Source organism: Antedon bifida, chromosome 4, assembly GCF_963402885.1.
Source record: "Antedon bifida chromosome 4, ecAntBifi1.1, whole genome shotgun sequence".
Lineage (NCBI taxonomy): Eukaryota > Metazoa > Echinodermata > Crinoidea > Comatulida > Antedonidae > Antedon > Antedon bifida.
In genome coordinates, this window is record NC_136229.1 from 9,993,079 (window position 1) to 10,020,963 (window position 27,885).

General features: G+C 33.5%; 1 protein-coding gene across 8 annotated transcripts in view; it reads left to right on the forward strand.

The window, feature by feature from the left end:
* Positions 1-27,885, forward strand: part of LOC144840072 (corticotropin-releasing factor receptor 1-like) — a 347,896-nt gene that overhangs the window by 12,587 nt on the left and 307,424 nt on the right. For 7 of the 8 annotated variants that reach the window (XR_013611827.1, XR_013611829.1, XR_013611825.1 and 4 more), the window contains exons 2-7: positions 4,075-4,139; positions 21,839-21,974; positions 22,842-22,976; positions 23,178-23,287; positions 24,238-24,320; positions 25,090-25,198. Coding sequence is in view for 1 of the 8 variants with exons in the window: in XM_078695735.1 (XP_078551861.1) it covers positions 21,866-21,974; positions 22,842-22,976; positions 23,178-23,287; positions 24,238-24,320; positions 25,090-25,198 (546 nt within the window). In the remaining 7 variants the exon portion in view is untranslated. Of the gene's footprint in view, positions 1-4,068; positions 4,140-21,838; positions 21,975-22,841; positions 22,977-23,177; positions 23,288-24,237; positions 24,321-25,089; positions 25,199-27,885 lie in introns of all 8 variants that reach the window. The other variant, XR_013611826.1, reaches the window with a different exon arrangement.

The window sequence follows — 27,885 nt, forward strand, 5'->3', positions numbered from 1 at the left end:
TTTATATATCGATAAAATGTTTACGAACCCTTGATTATCACAAGGCAACCGAATCCCACCTATTGGATGACCGTTATAGTTAGTTATCTATCCAGGGTCTTCTTACGAACTATATTGATGGACATCATACTCTTTTCTATCCTGCATACCGACCTGTATTTCTGTATTTTCTAACAGTGAAGCTGTATCTTTTTGCAGCAAATCCACAAAATGTCAGCGTTTCTCTTCCTATTGCTCTTTTGATATGAGTTGGTCTCTGTGTTACCAGCTCAGACACTATTCTTCCCTTACATATTTTAAAAAATGGGACCTTCATGTAAATCAAAGACCTACTTCAATTTCATATTATTATTTTGGTCTACATTTTCAAACTAGTATGTATTTTGTTGATATTCATACGCAATTCAGCATTATGCTGCCATATGTTTTTTATGTCAATTTTTTGAATAAATATACCGAGATATAGGCTTATACAAAAAAGTGCGATGTGCTTAAATATGGTAACATGATGTCATCGTGTCCATATATGGGCACATCACATTTGTTGTCACATAAAGTTTGATAGTGTAGACATACCTTAAGCATTAAGTAGTTGGTTTGTTAGTATATTTCACTGTGACGTGTTTTGTCGACATTTATAGAATAGAATAATGATTGTTTAAATTCATCGGCTTAAATATGGGATACATTGTTCAATTTTCTAATATTGTTATTATTATTATTAAGCACCATGAAGTAGCCTAGTATGCACATGCACTTAGTTCGTCAAGCTAGTATTCTTATTTATACAAATGACACTCGCATAAACCATCACTCATTTAAGTTTCTTCATCGCTTATCAGGTCACAACGCGTTTAGCCTGATATTAAACATTTTATTATAAAGTGAAGTTTTCTCTTTCAGTTCACCCCAGAGGGCGTTATTACGATTATTCATTGAATTCCGGTAGCATTTTTCACATTCTGTGCAGCAGTAAAAACTGAAATGAATATGCCTGTCTTGAAAAGCAATACTCTTGTGTAATGTTTCAGACAGACTAAAGGTTAATGTTCCAATACAAGCATTTATTTTCTACATTCAGATTCTAATTACCTATTTTTATTTTTAGCTACATTCGATAGTCTTGGAGGAAACTGTATCTCCACATTCCTATCAGTTCATGTTTAACATCACGCCTTTAGTAGTAAAGATAGACTGTAGTTTTTTTATAAAGCGGTACCACCATGTCATACATTGATATGAACAGCATATTATTTAAAAACAATGTGAATTCAAAAACAGCAGCTTACGTAAGCCTTAATCCCATCATAAACAATCATATTGAACTAATATAGTACAATACAAATGTAGAAATGAAGAACGTATGATCTTCAAGAGCAGTGTGTTTCAGTGCAAACAAAGAAATCGAAATATACCAAGGACTTTGTTTTGATTTAGATATGGACAATTTCATAATCCATCATGGCTGTTTGTGATAATCTTATCCGAAACACTTTCATTCTCCATTGTCTCATCATTTGATATATTTCATTTTCCTTTATCTGGGCAAACCAGACGATAATATTATACATATTTTATGGTATCATGTGCACTTCTTTTCGACTTGACCGTCATCAACAAGGTCAAATCCATCGTGATTAGTCCGTACTGCCTACGTAGGCCTACGCTATTATACCCCACTACTTTGATACATTTTCTGGGTTACTGTAATTGCTGATCCGATTCTGTCATTGCGTTCAGCATGCTCATTGGCTGAAAGTTGAAACCATCATTAGTAATAAACACGTGACGTTTCGTATGATACTTTTCTTCATCGATCATCTGATCCATAAACATTACTGTGAGGTTTTTAAACCATATTTTCTCATGAATCGTCTTTTTTATGCTATTGATCTAAAATTTGTGTCGACCAAACATACACGATATACAACATGCATAAAGCATTATTGTCGGATCAACCAACTTTATTTTTTTAGTGAAAATATATCGTGGTTTGTGTTCATCATGTTCATCAGTGTGATATTCGGTATAGGACCAACGTTTATTAAATCATTAGGCCTACATTATAAATAATATAGGAAATTGGTTTTGTTTGTTTTTTATTGTCACACGTGTTGATGATTTATATTTAATTTGTATGTTGTGTTGTGTTGATCAATCTGCAATATGTAAAAATGACAGAGTTACCGGTCGTCAACTATTTCTCAAAATAAAACGCTATATTTATTCTAATAGTATATATTGACATTGTAATTATATTACTCAGCATGTTCTCTCCACTGGGAAATTACAGTTTCAATGCATTGCTGTTTTCCCGATCATCCACAAATGATGTACATTCATTAAAAAAAATTGTCATCTACCTCCGTTACGCTTCACCAATAATAACTTTACACATAGAATAATTGTCACCATTTAATTGCAGAAATAAATATTGACTAGCTATAATAATGAACTAATCAATCAATTCAATAGCTGACATTTAATTGTATTAAAACGATATGCAATTTTGATATCGTTAGTTCATTCGGTCACATACACGGCACACGGCCGTATACTTATTTATCGTAGGATTTTGTTGGTAATATACTATAATCTAGGATTTTCTAAACAAAGCTTTGTATTCGTTTCAGGTGGGATAGACCAAATCGTGTTGATAACTTACTTAAATCATGTAATATAGTAAGTGATACAATACAATAGGCTTATCGTTTTCTGAACGGTGGTTGCACTGAATGATTTTCGAACACGTATGCCAACATGCCTATCCTCGCGTCGCGAGTTCCGGTTTCTCGATCTGCATTCTGACGCGAGAGTTCCATATTGAGTATTATTGAATTTCATGTGACCAAAAATCCTCCAATCAAATGAAAAAAACCTATTCAGTTGTGTTATACTGTAATATACAGATATTGCCTGCTTAGAGATGAGATACCCACGAAAGAATTATATTTTTCTCGAGGGGCTATATTTCCCGAAGCACAGCTGAGGGAAATGTATATTTTTGAGGGAAAAATATCATTCCCAAGGGGATGTCAAATCTTACTATTCACCGATATAAAAGTCAATATCTGTTATATTATTCCACATATCATCAGTAGACTTTGCTGGGTAGGCATCTGCTGGGCCGTCTAGCTAGCCTATAACTAAGGCTTCCTTTACCTTGCAAAGAATGACCGTATAAAGGCAAATTCTTACTAATTAATGATTTCTGGGTCATAAAATATTCACCTAGGCCAGGCCTTGTACTTACATTTCCGTAAAAAATTATACAGTATTTGTTAAGCGCTGTCTACACTTTCAAACTTTATGCGACAAATAAATGTGAACAAGCATTTATCATTTTTTCCTTATCATTTGAATAAACACCACCGTATCATAATTATATCTGATTTTCTTATACTGATCACTGTAAGATCTGTGTATACTGTATCTTATTTTTATATGCTCGTTTAAACAAATATATTGAAATGATGAATATTTACTACTGAATTTGTAAACACGTGTATGTTTTGCATTTTTAACTGTCAAATTCTTAATCAAACTAGTCTGAAACCAGCTGTCGGATAGCAGTAACCGATTCATTCAAAAACATTATTAACATCGTGATTATGTGATTAGATTTATTCAAGACCGTTCTAAAAAAAGTGAATTCAGACCGACACATTCAGGAATAACTTCTCATACTTCGGCAGCTTGCAATATGTTCATCGTATATCTGAATGGTAAACATTTGGCTCTAGCAGATGCAGCCTCGGGTTGCCGCAGACTATAGATAAAAGAGAAATAAATCAAAATGCACATTTATCTTATAAGATTGAAGGCTAGATGACAAGCATTTTCAATCGTTAAGTTCATGTTTGATATTTATAACAGCTTGCAACATTTTCTGCCATATGTTCACAAATGATTTTCTAACCTTTAAACACCTCACTGCATATCTATTTTCACAATGCTTGAAATTATAGTGTACACATCTTAAACTGCGCATGTCCAAGATGATTTCGCTTTGTCTATTTTTTCTTATACGGGAAGCACTTTATACTCACCAGTATGTTTGTTTTGCAGGTATAGGCCTATTCGATGTTTCTACATTAATGTGATTTATATCCAGTGATTTACAGTACTGCATTTACCAAGTAAGTGTTTTTTTATTGCAGTTTATTTGTCCATAAATAAAATATATGCCTGCAGTACAATGCAACTTAATTCTATTCGTTTTAATTTTGCTTTGCATTACAACACATGTATTCATATACATGCGACCAATTCTATAATATAAACAAGCTTTCCCATTACGTGTTAGTGTACTACATTTTAATTAGAGCATAATGAATACTGTTTACCCGGTTACAATTTGTACCAAATGTTGTTTTAACTGGAAGGGAAGTACTTTATTTAGCGGGGTATTTGTTTGATAACCATGGTTTACACACATCGCGTCTTGACCAACCAGTAGGAACAGGAAATAATAACAACGACTAATGATGCAATATAGAGAGCTTTCGATGTGTTACCACCAAGGACAGACGACCAACCTAGGTCAGGTCAATCGATATGTATTCGGTCGTCTGGACCTAGAAACCATCAAACCTGTGTCGAGGTACAAAAAGTAGATGGAAATATTAATACACTATGCACGTTAGTGAACTCTTTCGATTCGCGCGAAAAAAAAGTGGAAAACCGACTATAGTGCGTAGCGTCTCCTACAATATCAAATTGAGTTCCTAATAGGACGCAACACAAGAAACTACACACCACATTGTTCATACTTTCGCGTGTGGTTTTTCACGCGGACATAATGTGTGATAATACATTTCTTGTCCACACGTAAGACTTTATGTTCCAGAATGCATGCATGGTTTTGTAACACAACACAAAATATTTATGCGTGTGTGTTGACCGCCTTTCTTGATTGAATATTTCATTAAATAGACCAGTACTATATCTAATACAAAAGCATACGCGCAGATGGACGTTTGCGAATTTATGATGCATTCTGTAGTGTTTCAATAACAAGACATGTGTCTACAGTGAGTTCAAATAATGGAACCATGTCCTGCAATGTTGAGTGTGGGGTTGTGAACGCTTTTAGCATCATCAGCCATAAATACACGCATGCCTATTTACGTACATAGACATTCTGGTACCATTGTTTAATTAGTGATTACAGTAACCAAAAGGTACCTACAAGCTAAGATTTAAATCTGTTTATTCTGTATATTGAATCACATTTATAACAATTAGTGAGACGTTTTGCAAATACGTAAAGTAAATTAATATTATATAGACGTTTAACGAAGAATAGACAAGATGTACCCCACAATATAGAATGAGCAAAAAAAAAGTTATAATTGATTTAAACTCTAATTCGGCCCCACTTTATATTTTATATCCCATTAAAATAATATGCGCCTGTACATTCTGAGTGAACATCATCTCTGCGCCATTTGAGTTTGTTCTGGTGAAATGTCCCATCAAAATAAAAGCGCCGGAATATCATAACACTATGCTATGGGAAATCATTGATAAGCGTATTGACCAAATACTTCCTTAGGCCTGTGAATATGACATTAAAACAGGCCTAAGCGGTTATTGAATTGAAACATAATCATAATGACATTTTAAGTACCAAAGAAATTACTTGCTCGTATCTTATTCACATTTACCTTCTCTTTTTTTGTAGTTTAAATTAGGCCTACAGTGTACAGGTCAGCATACTCTAATTAATTGTGAAGGCACAATATTGTGTGGGTATATGCGGTGGATAATTTTTTATATAGCACGAACAAAAAACATATTAACATAGGCCTACATAATAAAAACACAAACTAGAGATATTATGTTCAATAGAACATAAACCCAGTCATAAGAATTAGGTGACCTTTGACTCAAGTATAATAATTTAATAATATTTCTATTGACATCAGTTCTGGGTAAAGCCTATTTCTATAATAATCAAATCGCGTATACTAAAACATGGTTTAGAACCAATAGCGAGTTTGAATTTGCGTTTCATTTTCAAATATCACATTTTCTGTATTGTCCTATCTTGTGTTTACCGTTGTCTTCATAAACAATGATTAGGCATCAAATCTGTCTATGTATTGCGCTAACCTGATAATAAACTGAGTTGAAATGAATCATATCACAATGCTTTAACATAAATGTGCGCGGATACCAACTTGATCATGGAGGAATTTTGATGCCGTTGTAATTAATTTATTTGCTAATATGCAAAAGTATAATTTTCCTTCAGAGTATGTTGTCACCACTAGATTATTTCAAAATAAAATAATATTGTAAAGTATAATTATATTTAGAAAGGTCCTTGTAGAGTAATCGCATCCTCTGTCCAAGTCACTGTCATTCCAGGAGCCCCCCCCCCCCTCCTTCCCCCATCATATTATTGTACTCGTGAACAAGCCAAATACTGAGCGAAATTTCGTTATTCCGACAGCAGCCATCGGAATTTTTAAATATATATTGCTTTATATTTTGCTGAGTTTTTTTGTAATGACATTTTAATGTCACATAATAGTTATATACTTTGACCAACAAGTTATTTACGTGAACAATTGTAATTTAATGCAAAAAAACAATCAAATTGTCTGGAAGTCAATTATTAAAACTGAGAAATGGCCTATATAAAGTCTATTTTTTTAAAATTTAATCTTAATTGTTCATGTTTTTGAGGGAAAATACATCTAAAAAATATTTTAATTTATTTTGTCTACATTTTATATTGTTATTTTTGTGTAGGACACCATAAAAAGATTTTCTAATTTTGGATAATAACGTTGTAAATACAAATGTGATGATGCGATTATTGCAAGACAAATGAACTCATGTACGATGTAAGATCACGATTGGCGTGGATAAGAATAAGTAATTACAGCACACTTAACTCAATCACGGAGGAATTAGAACCACATCCAATTACATATTCACAATTATTGAATCTATTGTTAGATGTAAATCAGTTAATTTAGCTCTTACTTTCCTTTTTCTAATGTAGATGTAGTAATGTATTCGTGACTGGCGATGTAATTGAATGATGTATAACTATTTATTGTGTTTTTATTTTACTTTGATTAGGCCTACAATTTCGAGTAGATAATCGACAGCCTTATTTTTATTATTAGTATTAAGTTAACCGATCGATTAACTAATTCATACATTTGAAAAAATAGTTTTCATAAAATATTTTAAAAAATACACTCCTTCAAACAAAGAACAAAAAACAAAAGTGTTTCTTCAGAATGCTTTTAATATTATTTTTCAAATGTTTTTACTTTCTCAGTTTCACTAAAACATACCTAAACATATTAATGAGATAAGACAGTTTGAGTGGAGCTCCCCTTTAAGGCAGTTTCCTGTATTTTCTTCCGCTTCACACCAACCTATTTCTGTGCAGACGGATGTTGGATACAGTTTAATTCTTTGTTCTCTTCCTTTGTTATCATTTCTTATAACTTTCCATGTGTTTTGTTGTATAGTAGCTCCGCGTAGTTTTCAACACAACATGTAGGCCTATTTCAGATAATTATATGTGATTTTTAAGTCTCTGAACACTGATTGATCGAACCATATGTTCAAACGATGAATGATTTTTAATTAAATACAGGAAATAATTCTAACCGTACTATCTTATAGTAACACACGAAATGTAATTAATCAAATTATTACATTCTTATGGTATTTAAATACTGATAAGCATTTTTGTTATACCAGTATTCAGGGTGTTATTGGATTTAGGAACAACTTCAAGTTCAGTGGTCTTAGGTAATGCATCCAGGAGTCGTGGGTTCGAGTCCCACCCGCTAATTACTTGGTTTGTTTCGATTTCGCAAGTCTTCTCAATATACTTTTGGAAGTTAATGCTTTTAGCACATATACAATTTCTATGAGAGCTAATGCAGTTTGTTTTGTCAGATACCTAAATACCTTTCCTATTAAATTTAATGTCACGACCTAACCAGTGGATTTTTCTTTTAATGTTTATGATTTATTTGATACACAATTACGTTTATGATATTTCGCAATGTCAAAAATATTCCCTTAATACAAATTGGTATAGTGATACCCATCATATTTCATAAAATTATTTTCTCTTAGGCTGAAATGTACTCCCCAGATATTTCTTTGAGAAAAACATGTTTTCGGGTCAAATATATTAGACAATCAATTATATGCAGATGCCAAAAAAAGTGTTACAGAAAGAAATGCCTAGCCCTAATGCTACATCAGGGAAGAGTAAAATTTGACTCTTCCCTGGTTTGTTTGATTGTTTTTAGCCCTTTAAATTAGTTTGTTTTCTGGTTTTCTAAATCGAACACATTCAAGTTCATCATATCTTTATAATATCAATGCATCCTAAATTAATGTACTGTAGCCCTTTTTCCAGAAATTGATGTAAATAGAAACAAAAATGTATTTCAAATATCACCCCCATTATTAGTTAGTTATTATTAGAAAATTGTTTTGAAGATTGTTTTTAGCAGGGAAGAGTAACATTTCAACGTCAAAAAATGAATATGCCTAGGCCTATCCAGTAGGCCTATTTATAAATGTGAATAAACAAAAAAAAGTAGGCTGGATCAATACGTATTTGTACTAAAGTCATTTACATTATAACGTTTGATAAAGTATAATTTGAACTATACGATTCGATTAGATAATCATAATATAATATACATACATTATATCTCTTTTATGATTAAATACAAACATATGGATGGTAATTTGTTGACCTTGACTATGATGTTCTTATCCTTACATTGTTAACGCCTTCCTGTCTTGGAATCTTGGCAGTGAATTGAGGTTATTAATAGCATTGCATTTGATTAGGTCTACCATAGGCCTAGTATAATATCTCTATGGGGGTACCAATGGTCTATTGTTGTTTTTTATTGGTGTTTCTCTGCTTGTTGTAGGCTATACTTGCGGGTGTTTATTAGTATACTGACCGGTTGCTAGTTAGGTACAGTACTAACCAGCAGATTGCTACTTTGTGGTTTACTGGACTCTTTTAAATGACGGTTGGTTCTTTTACAATTTCACTCAGAATATTGATTTTTCAGAAATGTTTACATGTACAATTTACATTGTCCACGCCATAGTTTTGTCTGGTCTCATTTTAGTACACATTAAACGCCATGAATGCCAAACTATTTAGCTTTTTACCAATTTATATCGACTTCTTATTCGCACATATTATGTGCAGGCGGATTGATATAGGGTAATGTTAATTTAATAGAAAGATTTTTTTTTTTAAGAGAGTATTCGGCGTCTAAAATTAGATGCATTCCCAATGGCAACTAGGTCAGTGTAGTAGCTTTGATAATTGTAGTAACAACATTGTCTATTTGCCCAGCCAAAAGATCTTCTATTTCCGGTATTGACTGGCCACCTGTTTCTATGATATGTCCAGAGAGATGATTTACCCACATTCATAATTATTTAAAGAACATAACCTTGAGCATTATATATTATTATCATATATGTCTTAAAAATGGATTTGCAGGGGATGTTTAAAACTAACCATATAATTATAATTGAGTTGTCTTAGAAAGATGGTTGCCGAATAGTCTGTTAATATTGCTGACACTAATCTATAGACTAGTCATGCTAAATGAGAGAAGAATGAGGATCTTGGTCAGGCTTAGTTATCTACCCGAGTAGATGGTTCCATATATCTACATTTAGCTCAACATATGGTTAAATAACTAAAACATAAACGGGTTTTTCTTATTACTAATCAAATCATCCATACGTTGATATACAGTCATGGTTGTGGTTAACATGTGGTTCGTTCCCTATTGGCGCTCACCCATTATTCTTAACCGATATTAAGGGGACCTTCGAGACCCAAAAATATAGGTAGATCTACCGTAGTGCTTTGGCTGCCAGTGTTAAAATATAATTATTTTCCTCGTACAATTCTCTGTAAAGTATCCTCTATGGGTTTCCTGAGAATGGGTTCTTGTGTTCGATCAATGGAAATAACTGCCTTGGTTCTCACTTGATGCAGATGTTATCATACATTTATGTTAGTTTTCAGTGCTAGATATTTATCTACCTATTGTGATATTTGATTTTACTGCCTGTTCTATTGTCCGCATTTCTAAAATAATGCCGTATCTCTATGTTATTGTCTTTAATGTTTTTGTATCATCTATTAATTCTTGCTTGTGGATCTTGACAATTAGTCCCACATGATTAATAAAAAAAGAAAAATGGATTGTTTTTTATGGGAGATTTAAAAAAAATTGCTTTCGTCGCTTTTACTTCACCAAAACGAACACTTTTCTTTGGATACTTTACTAGCCTGCTGTTGGTATCCACTCTTTCGTGGCGTTTTACTGACTGAAAATCGACTAATCATCGATAACTCGAGTCTAATTGATTTATATGATCATTAATATACTGCATTATTAGGTCGGAAGAGGTTTGCATTTATTGTCTGTCATTGCTGTTATTTCAAACCTTTAAACAAATGACCAGGACACACATATCCAACTGTCAGGAAATGTCATAAATTACTCGGTTACCATTTTTTCAATTAAGTATTCTGAATGATGAAATGAATGTTTACACCAAGATAACATAAGTCAACTTATCTATCAGTGTTTAGGTTGCCTATACACTCTACTTTACAGTAATATTTACTTTTGATGAAACATATGAGGGCGCTGTAACAAACACCATAGCAGAGCAATCTCTGCATTTTTAGTCGCTTGCAACGCGACTATACAGCTCACTATGTCGGTCGGTTGGTTGGTCGGTCGGTTGGTCGGTAAACACTAACTTGAGCACGCGCCTGCAGCGATGTATGGTCTTGTTTTGACCTAAAATTCCCTAACTATAAACTTTGCTGACGAAATATTGATATGCTTAATTGGTTAACTAAAGTGATAGTCAAGCAAGTGCCCCACAATAATTGTTAAAACTTCCATATAAAATATTTTGTGTATAATAATGGTAATATAGAAATTGTACATCGTCATAATATTGTAATTGAAGTAAAGAGCATACATTTTGAGAGAGTAACAAAATATTAGTTTTGGTTCTTTGTAAAATTAAACAATATGAATTCAATGTGATCAAGTCTTCGATGGCTTGTCTTTGGTCTGGTCTGGAATGAAGGCAGTGTCCACTGATATCCATTAGCGGAATTAATGCTTTGTTAGCGACAATGCCTTCAATTATGACACCAAAACTGTAGATGTCTGAGGCAAAGGTCGGCGGTGTGTTGATGTTATACAGCTCTGGTGCATGTTTTCCGGGTGATCTTGCATAAGGTCGAAGACATCAGGTTTGTCGGTATCGTTCAATTGGAAGAAATCAAACGGTGCTTCTGCGGTGCAAACTGAGCCAAAATGGAATGTTTCTCGTACCTCAACAAAAAATGTCGACAGGAAGCACCATTTTCTTATCCAGTTAAGAGCTACCATTGAGTCAGGCTCGCCGTATCTGCGTCCAAAGATGCTTCCATCCAGAATGAGGAGATCTCTTGCAAATCCACCTATTATGCCATTTTCAATGTCAACGACTGCAGCCATGTATACGGCCTTGTTATGTCTATGCCTGCTGTTTAGCATCATCATCATCGTTATTATTTTACAGAACAACCGAAAATGTTTTGAAAGATCGTTTCCCTAAACGCAATTCATATTTACCCATATATCGAATAGACGGACTTCTTTTGCAATAAATACAACTTGTTGTGTAGACACTACTACTTAATTCAGTAAGAAACAAAGTGAGGATACGAGATGTCGACGCACGTGTATACCGATATTAAATAGTTTTAAACACATCGTTTAACTTGCGTACTACGACCTGTCCCTTTTTTTGTGGCGTCACTGAGTATCCTTACTAATTTTCCTTTCTTTTCTGAACCGTTTGATGGCGTGTCATAGTAAAATGCGTAAAAGTGTTGGCCATCGTTTGATGGCGTGTCATAGTAAAATGCGCAAGAGTCTTGCACGTCGTTTGATTTATCATTGCATACTTTAAACACGAACGTGCAATCAGGTTTATAATCATGGTTTTTTCCTAATAATAAATGTATATATAAAACGAGACAAACTATTAAAATGAGCAAATACACAACTGTGAATCAACGGTATGGGATAGGGGGATGTTGTTATTACAGTAAGAGAACGTTTTAGCCTATCTTATTAAGGACACAAAAGGGAATACTTAATTGTTACGTAAGTTTCTCTTCCTCACCATACCGATACCACGATTTATGTGCTGTAATGTCACAATTTAAATGCAATTGTCTATTTGATTGACAGCACTAAATGCAATAATTAATTAATATTTCTTAGTCAATTGTATTAGCTCTTAGCCTTGTTGTATTCACATGTAGGCCTACGAAAGTTAAGCGTTGCACAGAAAACGTTGATCCGATTTACATTCGAGTTTACGTGTGTTTGCGTGGCCTACGAGTGACCTCTCTGATGTAGCCCGTAACTCCGATAGGTTTCAGAGATATGTACATCCGATGCAATTTTAATTCCGATAGGTATTAGAATGTAACGGTAGACAATGATATCTTCCGCACTGGATTGCAACGGGGAAATGTCGGGTGTATTTTTACGTTTAAACGCATAACAACACACTAAAGAGCAAGGTTAAACGTGTAAACACGGTTATTATTGCTGATGAATAATAAAGCCATCGTTTATAAAAGCAATTGGTATCACGTAACTAGGACGGAAATTGCTACTCTATATTTGATGGAATGTGTCTACCGTAGGGTGTGGACCTGTCGACCTGTGTACGTTATCACTTAACATCTGCCGATAGGGTTGCAAACTGACACCATTTATGTAGTTTCCATGTGTAAGAAGATTGGTGATGTTTCAATGATGGTGATTACGTCATCAACAAATTCTACCGCATTAACCTAATTTGAAAGACATCCTAACTAAACAACTTCTATTAACGTTGGAATATATGTTAGTGTTTCAAAAATATGTGTTAATTGTTAATTTTGTATAATTACTAATGTAAATGGCATACTGAAAGCCATAGTCCATATAGTAATGGAATCACATTACATGTTACCATATAATTTACTCCACGTGCTTTGACCCTATTTCCGGTAAAGTTGTTTTACAAGATTAAGATACAGTGCTTTGGGCAACATAACACAGTTAATGCGTACGGTATAACACCCTGTATCATGATGTACATACTAATGATTACAACATAAGATTTGAATTATTTCAATGATTTGAAAAATAGCGTGAATCGATTTTTGTGTGATTATTTCAAAGAAATAAAATCACATTTAGATGCAGACACAAATCCGATGTTCTCACTTCCGGTGAGGGAACTATAAAGCGCCGATAAAAATCAAAATGATAATGTATAAAAAAAACAACAAAGATTGGCCTAATTGATGAGGCATTCCCAAGTGATCTACTTACTTAACTGTAATTAGAGTGAGTTTAGATGGACAGTGTCACGTGTCACAGTCCAGATAGCGAGATGTGTTATGTGATGTCATGACGGTTAAATATTACGTTGTACTATTGTGTTACGTCACTAAGTTATGTGTGTGAACGCGTATTCAGTATTATTTCTTATTTCAAAGACGTTGCATACGACTTTCTGTTTCGGATGCTAGCCAAGAATATTGTTTAGATCCGCTAGCCAAAGTCCCTCACAACGGTCATCGACTTATCTACTGGACTTAACAGCAACATTGTCGCATACAAAACTTCACGCCATTAATGTATCGGAACAGTAATCTTTTGTAGAAGCAATTAAATATTTTGTTGATACATGTTTTGCACTGCGGCTGCCTTGTTAGTTTTTTTGGAATTTTAAGGACATCAATTACGTAACAGATATATTCAAGTTGGCTAGGCCTAGAGACATGTAATCCACACCACTGGCTATGTGACTATTTAATGTAAGTAAATGAATGATTACTAAAAATTAATTATACAAGCATTATGCATGGTTACGTTGTTTAATTATAAATGTGATTATTTTAGTGCTCTTACTAATTGTCGATGGTATATCCAACCTTGTTACTGAATATTGTATTGTAAGTATTGCGCATACGTTATAAGCGTTATGGTAGCTGTTTACGTTGAGCGTTTTTATTTTTAGGCCTACTACGGTATTTAGTATATCGTGTGACATTGCAATTTATATAATCGTTGATTAAATTACGTGCGCTGAATTGCGCCTCGTCCTTGCGTTGCGTCATATAGGAACATCGGTTCCATTGACACCTCGAATCGTACCTGCTAATTGTCGTCTGTATCATCGTGGTCGTCTATTTGTGTTGATCGTTATTGGTATCGTCATCGTTGCTCTACTAGGCCTACACGTTTCTCTGTCCGTCCTGAGAAGCCCGTCGTGTTACAGATGCCCATTCGATGTCGCCGAATTCGAGTCCATCATTGCTGTGACCTGCATCTTCCAAACAACATCTTCGCAATCTCCTTTCGTCGACTTTATTTTAAAAGTGCATGCCAATAATCTTGATTCATTACATTTAATTATATAGTATTTAATTAATGACTAATTATCTCTTCTATCTGACGTTTGTCGTCGTTCTTCGTTCGATGTAATTTCAATTCATTTTCATTCTTTATATGCAATGATAAAACCGATTAAGAAAACAAGAAATTGATTATATATTCACACATTATTCATATTGAGTGTGTTAGCCAAATATTTGATTATATTTGAAGTTGAATCGCTAAGTTTTGATGAATGAAATCTCTCAAAATGATGAGATACGAACTTGAATGGCAATTGATTATTGCAGTAATAAAATTCGCAATTTGTTTATATAAAATGCTACTTTTACATACTGACTATGCACATGGTATGAGTTTGCTCGCATCGTGCACGGAGGCCCTGCAGCTTACACCTCCCCTTTATACAACCATGCTTACAATGTCGAAAACATCATTGTGTATGTCCTGCACATGATGCTTTATTGCAATAATTTTGACTTTACCATAACCCTTATGGTCACAGATGGAATTAGACCGGTTATGTGCCGTATTAAAAGTTATTGCTTCTCATATTTAAATTATGCATAATAAATGTCGTGCATATTTCTGCGTTAATAAAGATGGGAAGAAAAGATCGCTTCCAGGTATACTGTAATCATTGGTCCAAAGCATAACTTTTTTTATATGAAATATACAGATTTTATGTTGTATGTGTAGTAATTTAGAATCAACACGGGAACATAATTTTGTTCTTTCGTCGTGACCTTGAATACAAATAGTTTTATTACAAATTATGAATTATATATGGTGAGATGTTTTGAGATCAATTACTCAAAACCTTGACTCAAAAGCTACTCCAAAGTACTGTAGTTATAAACAATTATAATTATATATGGTACCGTAACACAGGCCTGTATGGGTATAATAATAATAATAATATCCTGGATTTATATAGCGCCTAATGTTGTGAAACCTCTAAGCGCTGAACATTATTACCCCAGTCATTTTCCTGATCAAACACCTATGGAAACATACTCCCATAATGCAGCTAGTAATCAGCGCAAAGATGTGTCTTGATCTAACCGGGTTCCCAATTGTACACCTGGGTGGAGAGAGGCAAACGTTGCATTTTTAGGGTGATCTTGATGAAACTATGATGAACTAGTTACATTAGCCTGCTGTATCGGCGGTCGATATTTTCAGTATCCGCATGGCTCATTAAACTTCACAAATAATGATAGTGATGGATTTCGTGTTTCCACGCTTGGAAGAATAATTTGGCATGATATCTTTTCAGGAATACATTAATTATGCTTTATTTCACATGATTCGAAGTTAATTACAACATTTCGCAACTGTTGGTATTTTAAGACTGTTATTAGTTCCTTCGATGTACTTATAATGCATAATTCTATTTATATAAGGAAGTCAGAATTAATTTGAATTTCTCCCAGGCCAATTTCCCTACTGTTCCCGTAGAAAAGATTGCTTTCACTGACTGAAATGACGTCCGTAGTTTCCACTATATTTTGTGTTTCTATATTTGTCACTGTCTCACTGAGTTGTTCTGTTGCATAATCTTATGATCTGTGTATTAATGAAGATATAAATTGGAATGAACACATTGTGTTGTTTATCACAATTCAAACAAATGACATTTCACTGTTCGTCTATTCTTATCTTAAAGTATTGTCTTTTCAAATCTGTTTCTTACTCATTGAATACAATGATAACAATTACATTCTAATACGCTAATAAAAGAATAACATTAATGCTAATTTTGGTATTTTTTTGTGACTAAAATTAATCATTTATTACCGATTTTATTTTGTGAAAAAATATATTTTTGTAAATTGTATTTCTTTTCCATTCTTGAATGGAGCTAAACATAAAAATGCTTTAATTTTTTTTATGTAACATAGCAAATTGCTTAGAGGATTTAGACCTACATTTAATTATAACCATTTACATATTAATGGATTTGTTCTTTGATAGTAAGAACGTTACGCAATTTGCTGAAGTAAGTAGTTTAATTCTGTGCTTCATTGGCAATTGTTTTAGAACAAGTTCATTTGAAGTGCAGTATTATATTCAGCGCAATTTACATCGTATACTGTATTGGATTTGTTTGGAATGTTCTGTATCCGTAAGCAATTAATTGCATGATGTAGCCAATATCAAACGTAATTTTATGATTACCGGTTTGCTTTGAAAACCTTATTACGGTATTTCTTCGGTTTTTCTGCGCATCTTTTCTGCGACGAATGTTCAACGAAACACCATGCAGAAAAAAATTGGTGATTTTTTTTTTTTTTATAACCATCATCAGCAGTAAACATCGTTGTTATCACAGCATAATGTACAGATGAACTTCCACATCAATATACTTCATGTTTAGTCGAATACATTATTTCAACATGGCTTGAAAATGCACCTTGATTGTCAACAAATAACGATATAACAGTAAAACACCATTTCGGTATTCATATCATATAAAAAAAAATTAAAAACTTTTAGAAGACATTGAAATGTACTATTTTTGTGCATTTACTGCTCACTATATCTGATATCTTATCGCGTTATTGTAAGATAATACAGTTACAAGTTTTTTTTTTCGAGAGTAGCCTACAACACCAGTCACTGATTCAAGTTAAGACCACTGGATTTTTTTAGATTACGGTATATAGGAAAACAATCGGTGTCAGTTGTTAGCTGTGTGTTTTAAAACTTAAAACGAATAAAGAATGCTTTATTCGTTGAATGTTGAGAATATTTCTAGTCGTTGAAAATATGCCTGTCTTATTTAAATCATGGAGACATGTTTAAATCGACTCGTTAAATAGAACAATCTTTCAACTCATCTTTCAACTCATAAACAGTCGTTATTTGTATACTATCTCCATTACTACATCAGTGCATTCCATCATGTATATTTCCTCGTATTAGCCTTGTTGTAATGACGGTACAATAGTGCAGAAAGTAATTAGCTTTAATTGCGGGATTTAATTAACTCAATATATAACACAAGTGTAAAAATTAATACTACTGACACGGTTTGATAATCCAATGTAGGCATGTCATTTGTGTACTCCAACTTACGAATGATCACCCCATAGTCTAAAATTTCCATTTCCTCTCGTCACTTAAATTAATTAAACTTCTCCTAATGAATAACTCACACACTCCACTATATGCTCAATTGTTTATCAGCAATATGCTTAGCATTTAACTGAATGCATTCACCTTTTACGGAATTATGCTTATTGAATTTTAGTATCGATCTTTAATTCATTATTGATCCTGCGCTCAAGTTACTGGTAGTACATCATCAAACACTATCGGTATAACCCACCCCAGGGTGTATTATCTGCCTCGTGTACTTCGAATATAATTAACATTGAGAAGGCTCAGCTTGAGGTAGATTATGTATATCTTCACAAGCAATTGCGAATTATCTAAACTTGCCAACTAAACAATGAATATTATTATATTTACCCACCAGAAGCTATTTTCTCATCACGTTTTGCACTTAGCTGTTAGCTGAATTTCTATAAACAAACTTTGAGTCGTGATTTACTACTATTATATTTTGGAATTCATGGATGTATCCAAGTAGAGTAAGTAATTTTGCAAATTTGAAAGGCTTAGTATTCTATAAAGCAAAAGTTCGACTTTTTTCCCCCGTTAAATTAGCAGAATCTCGGAACTGCATATCTAATGCATGCATAAAGTGTCACATGTAGCGTCACATGTGATGTGGGTATCGTAGGCAAGCCTGACCTTAAAAAACAACATAATAAAGGTGACGCATGTGATACAGTGTTGCATAAATATTTTCTGCAGAAAATAAGTATGTAACACAGTGACTATGGTGGTACATAAGGAAGTATTCTTTGATATTTTAAATGTTTGTTTTTAAATTTCTCTCAACTCTTTCTGTTTATTACAAGATCCCACACACCAATTCCACATAAATTATGCTTTAGATATTATTCTGAACATAGTGTTCGGTTAAAAAAAATCGTAGTAGTAGAAAATATCTGATAATACTACCAATGAGATACTATACAGTGCCTCTAAATATTATATAATTAATCGACGTGGGAGATGCTCACTATCACCATTTTCAATTCAATTCAACTTTATTTCAGTGTTTTGTTTTCTGTCGGTGTGTCCATTTAACCTTTTACGAATATGTCATTTTAATAACATTAACCGCTTCACTGCTTCTGTACCAATGTCATTCGAATAAAACCATTCATCTCTACGTGACAGTATCCTCCACGGAGTGGCGATTGACTTACAATGGATCTAAATGTTTCTTTATTTCTATGTATATATTGTCAATCGACAGCCAATATAGCATCTCGTTTTAACGTTGATCAAAAGCTATTAGGTTCAGACTACTGCGTTGAATCTTGTCTATCTGGCGGCAATTATGGTTTTTGCAAGACACACTGTCTCATTTGCTGGTCAGGGCTACTATTTGTCTACCGTACGTTTACTATGTACTTTAAATATGTTGTATCTTATCATATTTAAACAATATCTGTGTTTAGTTACGTCATATGTATTGGCTTTGGACGTCATTATTTAGATATTGTCAGCTTTTGTAAATTGTTTATGTATAACCTAATACAATTTAAGTATACCAATCTCAAACATCTTCAAAAGTAAACAATCATAAGAATTTACCATGTACTTTATGTCGCCTTATTAAATTCAATTTTAAAACGAGGAATTCTGTACTCCCAGTTTGTCATACAGAGGTTTATCGTCTGTACGTCTTTATTTTATCTATACCGATGTAGACCTACTTTTTGTCTATAGTTCAACAATTACAATCTTCGAAATATGGACAACTAATTTTAGCGTATCCAACAAAGCAAAGTAACATCCTTAAAAATGGTGTTTTTTGTGACATTATTACTCAAATCAATCGGGATTTTTTGTATTATGTATGTATTATTTTTTTTTCTTCCCTTTTTTCATTTATGGAAGCCTTTATTAATAAAATTAAAGTTTAATATATTATTTTATGACCTACAATGTATTTCGCATCTGGACAAACCAAAAGAGAAAAACAAACAAACAACCAACGATAACGTTGCGAAAATATGGTACAATCCATAACATAATTATCCTGCCGTGACCTTTTTCTTAATAACCCTATTTTACTTATTTATAATGAATCCCCGGAGATAAATAAGTCTTAGTTTCAAAAGTGGCAATAAACTGAAATATGTCGTGTTGGATTTGTTGTAAAGCAAGCGTATTTGTATTGTATTTAATCAGATTAACCGTATGAACATGACGTTAGGTTCTAAGAAACAGTTTCTTTTTTATCCAATGCACTCGATGCTTTCTATGTGCCAACAACAACAAACAAATTATCGCGTCCTATAATTGTGATTGTAAATTTTGGCGCATTTTAATTAACCACAACTTGTATGACCAATCAAGACGGGTTTCAGAAAGTCTCTCGGGAGGAGTGTGTGATAATCGCTTTCATGTGATTAGTATGCTGTCTCAATGGTTAAGATATTGTTTTCTATGATTACTTTTAAATTGCATCTGCGTGTCACTAAAATAAAAGCTTGGTCTTGAGGCAATGTTTGGTTCGGTTATATTGTATCGTCTATGTCAAAATCAAAAGTGTTAATGGTAAACACTGTAATGCCAATTTTCACATAAAAGCTGTAGACGAAACAAAATGAATAGAATATATTTTATTAATTATGACAATTTTACACAAAACGCGGAGAAGCGCTGCTCAGTGTAGATAATTTTCCGTCTATACCGTTATCGCGTGTCTGTGTAATTTGGTCTTAAACAGTCGCGGTAGGCTGTATTTTCTTTTCACCGCATCTGTATTCCAACATTAAGGTATACAGGTATACCCTTACCATATACCCACCCTTATAACTACTTATTAAACTAAACTTTCAAAAGTCAATTATTTTTTTCTATCCAATTGTTTTTATTAAATTACTTTTAAGATGGTATAGGCCTATTTATAGATTCCCCTTATACGTGTAGATCAGAGAATATGTGTATCAAAGGCCTACCGAATTTATTAATCAGGTAAACGTGACGTCACTAGTAATAACACTGTTAATTGTTAATTTATTTACGTTTTACCAGCATGTTGTTGTTGTTTCCGTATTTAGGTCCTATTTGTAAACCAGCATCGAATATTGACTTTACTGATTGTGAACCAGTTTCAGCACTTAGACCAGATTTATTATGATGATATTGCAGTAATCGGATATATTTAATTGCAGTGTAAATGTTATGACATTCTATATCTGTATACTGTGTCATACCATAACACAATGTTGCAATTTCAAACTAATTTAATTACACGACATCGAGAATGATAATCTGCGTCATGGAACGCACGTGATTAAAATCAATTAACAATTCTTATGTCATTCCTGGGTATTAAACAAGCTCCAAATAACAACAAGAACCATCTTCTCAATTAGTATCTATAATTAGGCTAATCGGGGTAATGAAGGTTTGCATCTTTTAATTAATTAGAATAAATCTTCTTCGATCCAAAAATGAAGGTCTATTTACACCTTCGCTATGAGATGAACTTTGACCTAGAACCTTAACATTGACCTATAACCTGAACCCGAATGAATACCCATGCTTAACAGTTATACACCCAGTCAAGATACCAATAATATGACACCTGTATCTTAAAATATCAATCTGCGTATGTTTATGTCATATCGTGTTTGCCATAACCGAAATTAGCGCTAAAGTAAATGTACCGGTATAGGATCCAGATGAAGGGCCCAGGCTGAGACTGAATCTGCTCAAAGTTCACAGTCCAAAAACACTCGTTTGTTCTTCGAAATCAATTATTCAAAACCACTCACCAGTACAGAGATCATTTTTTTCACCGATAAACAAAAACCCGTACCTAATTAAACTTCATACACAAATGTGAACCTCGGTCCCCGCATGGGTCTGTTTCTTGAAGAAATCTAATTTAATATAATATTAAAAGAGGGCGATAGACTCGTCTGTCATTGGACGAAAGTTAATATTTACTGAATGGTACACTTTACATTAGGGACTATCGTTATCACGACACCAATCGACTGCAGAGCTGTCGAGGAAAAAAAGTCACTCTGCGCACGCTCAGAAATATATGAGTTGATATGTGTGATTCGTACAATTTCAAAAGCTCTCTATTGCAGGAGAAAGTTGAAATTACAATCTAACCAACATTTACGCATTTGTTAGTTTCTAAATACCATGCGTTAGTTCGCGTTGTCCTTTTAGACGTTGAACTATTATTTTAACGTGTATTTTTTGTTTAATTTCAGAATTCGTAGAAATTAGATAGACACAAAATGGCAGCTGACTACGCCGACACGGTTCCAGACGATTATAGTTCTGATTACTCGTCGTATCATAAGTTAGAAGTAGGTTGCAATGAAAGATACGAATACGAAGAAATGCGTAAGTGATCACTACCAATTGCTTTATATATAAAATCGTTCACCTGTTAAGTTAATGTATAGTAGGCCTAGATTAATTATAAGTTATTGTATATAGAGCGGCATAGTGTAGTCTGCCAAAATGGTGGTAGTTAGTACCGTTAAAGACCATAGGTTTCACGATTCAATCCCATCGCTGCTCTCCGTGTGTTCCATCTTGCGAGTTGGCGTACATGTAGCTAGAGGACCGCTGTTTTTCGGATGATACGCTGCTGGTCCCGTGTGCAACATGGCTCATGTGCACGTTTAAGAACGTAGTACGCTTTTGGAATTGAAAAAGTAAGGGATCGTCTCTTCTCCTGGTGTACTTCCCAATTCACAACCAGAAGGACCCTATTGGAAACAAGTCTGCGGACTTCATATGCTATCCAGCAACGTTTCGAAATGTTTGAACTTATGAACTTTAAAATGTGGATGATAATTCATTCATTGATTTTCTTTATTTCGGATAGTACATCCATATACAAAAAAAAAACAAAAAGAGAAACAATTTTACCAGGAAATTAATATATATAAGCAATTTCCAGAAAACTATCCTACAATGTCCTTAAAAAACAATTTTCACCAACGCTTATGTAGGTTGGATTGTGGAACTACTGTCATGAATTCTGTTCTTAAAAATGTATAGAGTTCCTCCAATATTCATAGAATGAGAGAACGTTATTCTTTACGAACATCATGCTTGCTCTATTATATCTAGGTAATTGCAGTAGCTACCCGTTATTAAAGCAAATTATAAATGAGTTCACTTACCTTCACTGCATTTACTCCTGGACGTTAAGAACATTCTTAACGCAATAATAATGTAAACATGTTTTCTATTTTTCAGGGCTTAGGAATTCAGGGAAGTCTTTTTGTCCAGCTACATTGCAATGCTATATATGCTGGCCTCCAACCATTGCTGGCCAAACGGCTACTGCGTCGTGTCCCGTTGAACTCGATATAGCGTATGGCCTAAACGGGGGTAAGAATGTTGTTATTCATCACAATATAACATTTAGATGGATAATTCGATTTAAAATCAACAATAAGGATACAACTAATGATCTTCCCCATCGTTGTGTTTACGTTATCTCCGTGTTTGTTTATTTATTTCATCGTCAATATTGTGATAACATTATCAATATTTCAAGGTTAATTTTAGTGTTTTTTATGTTTTATTCAGGAAATGCTGATAATTATTGTAATTCGGACGGAAACTGGACCGCATTAAGCGATGTGCAATGCGAACACATCTTATTGTCTGGTGACGTTTGTAGATGTCATCATTGCGATGTAAGTTCTGCAGGATTTTTTGTATGAAATACATGATCTATGTAAGCCTGGTATATTACTACTAATATATAAATAGGTTTTGTTTTATTTGATAAATTCGATCACTCGTACAAACGGCAACAAAGAGGTCCAATGATAAAACCCGGTGCGATATTAGATGATATGTTTCAACGATTTAACTTAAATCAATCGATCACAAATCTATTAAGTGGTACGTCTCTAACATGACTATGTTGAAGCTGATGACGGTAACAGTGACGTCATACGAGTTCTGTTTGGGATACTGACCACTGATTGTTTTGATGCAATAATCTAATATCAACAAAGCACTGACACATTAACAAATATTGTCTCCGAATATCGATAAACATTACATCTCGTAATATTTAAGTTATTTCCCTATAAAGTAATCGGTACAAACCATCGTTTTGACAAGAGAAAGAAATGTTAACCCACCTGTAATAGTAGGCCTTCCCTATAAACAATTTTAATATTGAAACATGCTTTGTTCAAGTCGGCTTAAATGCAATTCACAGACGTGGATGAACGGCACATGACAAGATTGCAATCTTTTCATATAAGTGTCTTTATGGCACTGCTCCCCCATTATCTTATTGAACTTATTAAATTATATGTCCCACTACGCATGGGATCTTTCACCTAGAACCAACCTAAAATCTGTGCCTATGGGCTTCTTTGCTCAGGCACCAGAGATCCATCCGTTATACTCCATCCCCGACACTCTATTCCCTTTTCAATTCCAATCTCTCCTGAAAACTCATTTATTTCAATAGCTATTCTTTTCATGTTGCGCTGTGAGACTCCGGTAAAGAGCGCTTTATAATGTTCGACATGAATTACTATTCTCACGGTACTAGCTCTCGATTGTACACATATTATAATGTAGGCTCTCTAATTTATTTACCATTTGTTTTTTCTTCTATTTCTAGGCTTTAAATTACATATCGATGGTAGGATACCCCGTGTCTCTCATCGCGCTTGTGGTGGCTTTCTTTATGATAGTAGGAATAAGGTTAGTATAACTGTGACAAACAAATCGTTTTGTTATACCACGAGACTCTTCAAAGTACGAGCCTTAGATAACACGAGGGAACTCAATTTAGATAATTATAGAAATAGTTTTGTTGACTTCCTTCTAATGTTGACGGCTCCTTTTCTTCCAAATAATGAAATGAAAGTTCAAACATGCTTGTTCTTCATTTGTGTAAAAAGGCTTTATTTTTTTGTCTGCACCGCATGTCCCTAATGGATAATTAGTTTTTTAGCCAATACCTTAATACCCTTACATCACTAACGCTTCTATTGACGTTGTTTTTCTTACGATTTATATGCATTATCTAATTTTGGTATTAATTTACAATACTCTGATATCATAGGCCTAATACTGCCATTATTACCAGACACAATGTTCCGGCGTTAATTTTCTGCCGCTTCTGTTGTAACATTAAGACCACGTATGCCTCTTTAACTTTAAGTAACTGGAGTAATGTTGAACATTTTTTAAAGGAAAATAAAACAACTGTGCCGCATATAATTAATAATTAGCCTATGAAGTATTGTGTTACACAAAACTGTATTTTGCTATGTTACTTGTAGTCTGAAGAAGTATACACCTTTTTATAGAAACTAATGACATTTAACCCTCACCATAACAAAAAGTAATATTGACAGCCCTTCTATTTCTACAATTGTATTTACAATTTCTGATATTCCATTGGTCAATACTGTATTTTGCAATGCTATTCATTGATAAGTAAATACTGTATTGTGATTCTTTTCAGAGCTCTGCGAGTAAAGAGGAACAAGATCCACGCTAATCTACTGGCATCGTTTATTTGTTTATACACACTTTCTCTATTCTCAGTTATTTTGTATTTTTATGTTGATCCGGTAAGTATCGTCATCAGTGACACCGGACTTTCTTCAAGTCTCAAGTTATTTTCTTTTGTGTGTGTTATTTAATTACTGTAGTATTCATTTTGATTTTTGTCCGTCTAGATTCCGGCTCAAGTATGACACGCCATGTATGCCAAAATGTGTTTCTTTTTACCAATTAAAACGAATCTAAATAATGAATTCCCTCTTACTTGAATGCACAATTTGCACCGGATACTGTACTCCAATGAATAAAACTATTCAAGTCAACAAAATATAACAATTCATTATTAATTTGTAATCCTATTATTCCACTGTTTCTATATTGCATCACTAAGATATTTTGCCGCGAAGTAAATCAGAAATAACGCGCACAATGTACCGTGATTTGCCATATCGCATCTCTATACCGTTGTGTATAAAATGTAGAGCGTGCATATAAATAATCCATTGATTAGAACGATTACCTTGTAATAAAACAAATATCCAACGGCACGTGATGCGAAATTAACCAATCAAAGGTGAATGTTTTAATATTTGTCATCCTTGAAGAATATCATAAATTCGTTTTGATATTTCTCACTTGACCAATGGGACATTTTTAAGTTTCACCTTTGAGATTACAGCAATAAATTGTTATTCATAACACACGAAATTAAAAACGTACATGTGTTTAATAGGACAAGAAAAAACCTATAATGAAGACGTAAATAATTAATAGGCATTTTAAGAAATCTGTTTTGCTTATGTGATTTATAACAACAATGCTAAGTATCCGATTGTCTGGTACGTGAGTATAATAAATATGATTAAAAAACTATAGCTGAGACGATTTTTTTTAATAGTTACAATATTTTATCCGTATAAACGTACGTTTGTTTAATTTAATTAAACATAAATGATTCGTTCGTGACAGGATTGAATGCCTTCGTAAATTATCTGTAAGTTTACGTTTAGTCAATTCAACTCAACAGATACAGCTCTTCTTTAGGCAAAGAATCTTAATGGATATGATTAGTATGGTGCGGTATACTGCTTACCGAATGGCAGCTTTTCTTTTTCATAACTCGACTATAATTGATTAAAAAAGTTATTCTGCGCACGCTCACAAACAAATGAGCATGCGCAGAATGCTCAACAACCTGTTCCCGCTTTCTCATCGATCAAGTTGTTATTCGGCAAACTTAACCAAATTTTACTTAGTTAGTATGACGAAACTTACGATATCTATATAAAATAAATATAATTATAACTTAGCTCTGTCAGAACATTTAATCCGATTGATCAATAAACGTTGTCGCGAAAGGAACAGCACGCTATAAGCAATTCAAATGGAAATTCGTAGATTTCTGCCAATCTTTAATAAATTAGTAGCAGACTGGTCGCGTTTTCAGAACGAAATGTGCACACAATTCTTAAACAACGTGCGTGTCGCATAAATAGCCTACCCGATTGTTAAAATGGGAGAATATAATGCACACACACGATATGAAATGAACCAAGAAATAGCAGGGACACTGTTATAATACACACTGTATACAATTATCTCTCGGGAATATTCTTTAATTCACAAAACGTAGGTCTAATTAGTACTAAAAACGTCCTAAGCAAACCTAACCTAACCCTAAAATATTATTCATAATAATAGACCTAGCGTTTGTTTGATATAATGTGTGATTTATTTCATTTAATTAGAAATTCAATATCACAATATACCACAAACAATAATTATGTATTCATCAATCGAAATAACATTAATCGCGATCATTATTCTATCTATATAATACAACAAGGTAAATTTAAAGTTTGAAGTCGCCAACATCATTTCACACATATTTGCAGTAGTCTTAAACGCTTTGTTTTATACATCTCATTTGCGGGTTAATTTGGCCTACTGTGTATATGTTGTTGACCACTACTCGCCTGGGACATACCGATGTATCGCTTTATTATACTGTAGCGTTTAGTTTTACAAATTAAAACGCATTCATTAACGTGTCTATTCATCCATCCAATGTTTTTGATTTTCTCAGTGTTGCTATTCATCAAATACCAAACGTTACAGCAATAAAATATCAAACGTTTTTGCCATAACAATACAATGAATATTATAACTAATAGTTCACATGAATTACTTTTTTGTCTATTGGGATTCACATTCAATAAAACTAACGTAAATATGCCGAAAGCAAAGGTTAAAATGGTGATTACTTTCATAAGTTGAATGTATCAGCATAATGGAAAAATCTATTGCCTGCCTCAAGGAGCTAACGGTGCGTGTTTAGTGTGATAGTAAAAATGTTGTTTAAAATAAAATGTTATTATTTGATGGTCACCGAATGGTTCAGGGTAGACCTACAGTTTTATTGCTCTCATCTCTAGATTAAATTTGAACTAGAAATACAATTTAACTAGATTTGATGAAAACGGATAATCGTACGGCATTATGTAGAGCCTGTCGTGTCGTGTCTGACGATGGCAACAGGCCTAACATTAACAATGACACATAAACCTTAAAATTAGCTTACAACTACAGTATACTAATGTATACACTCATAAACTAATGAAGGGTCAGTATTGCCCAAAAGCTCTGCAAATGTGTTGGGCTGTTTACGTTTTGATAATTTAGCTTTTTACTTATTTTATTTTTTAGATCCAACCACTGATACCCACAGCATTGCCATTTTTGTCTCGATACTTTG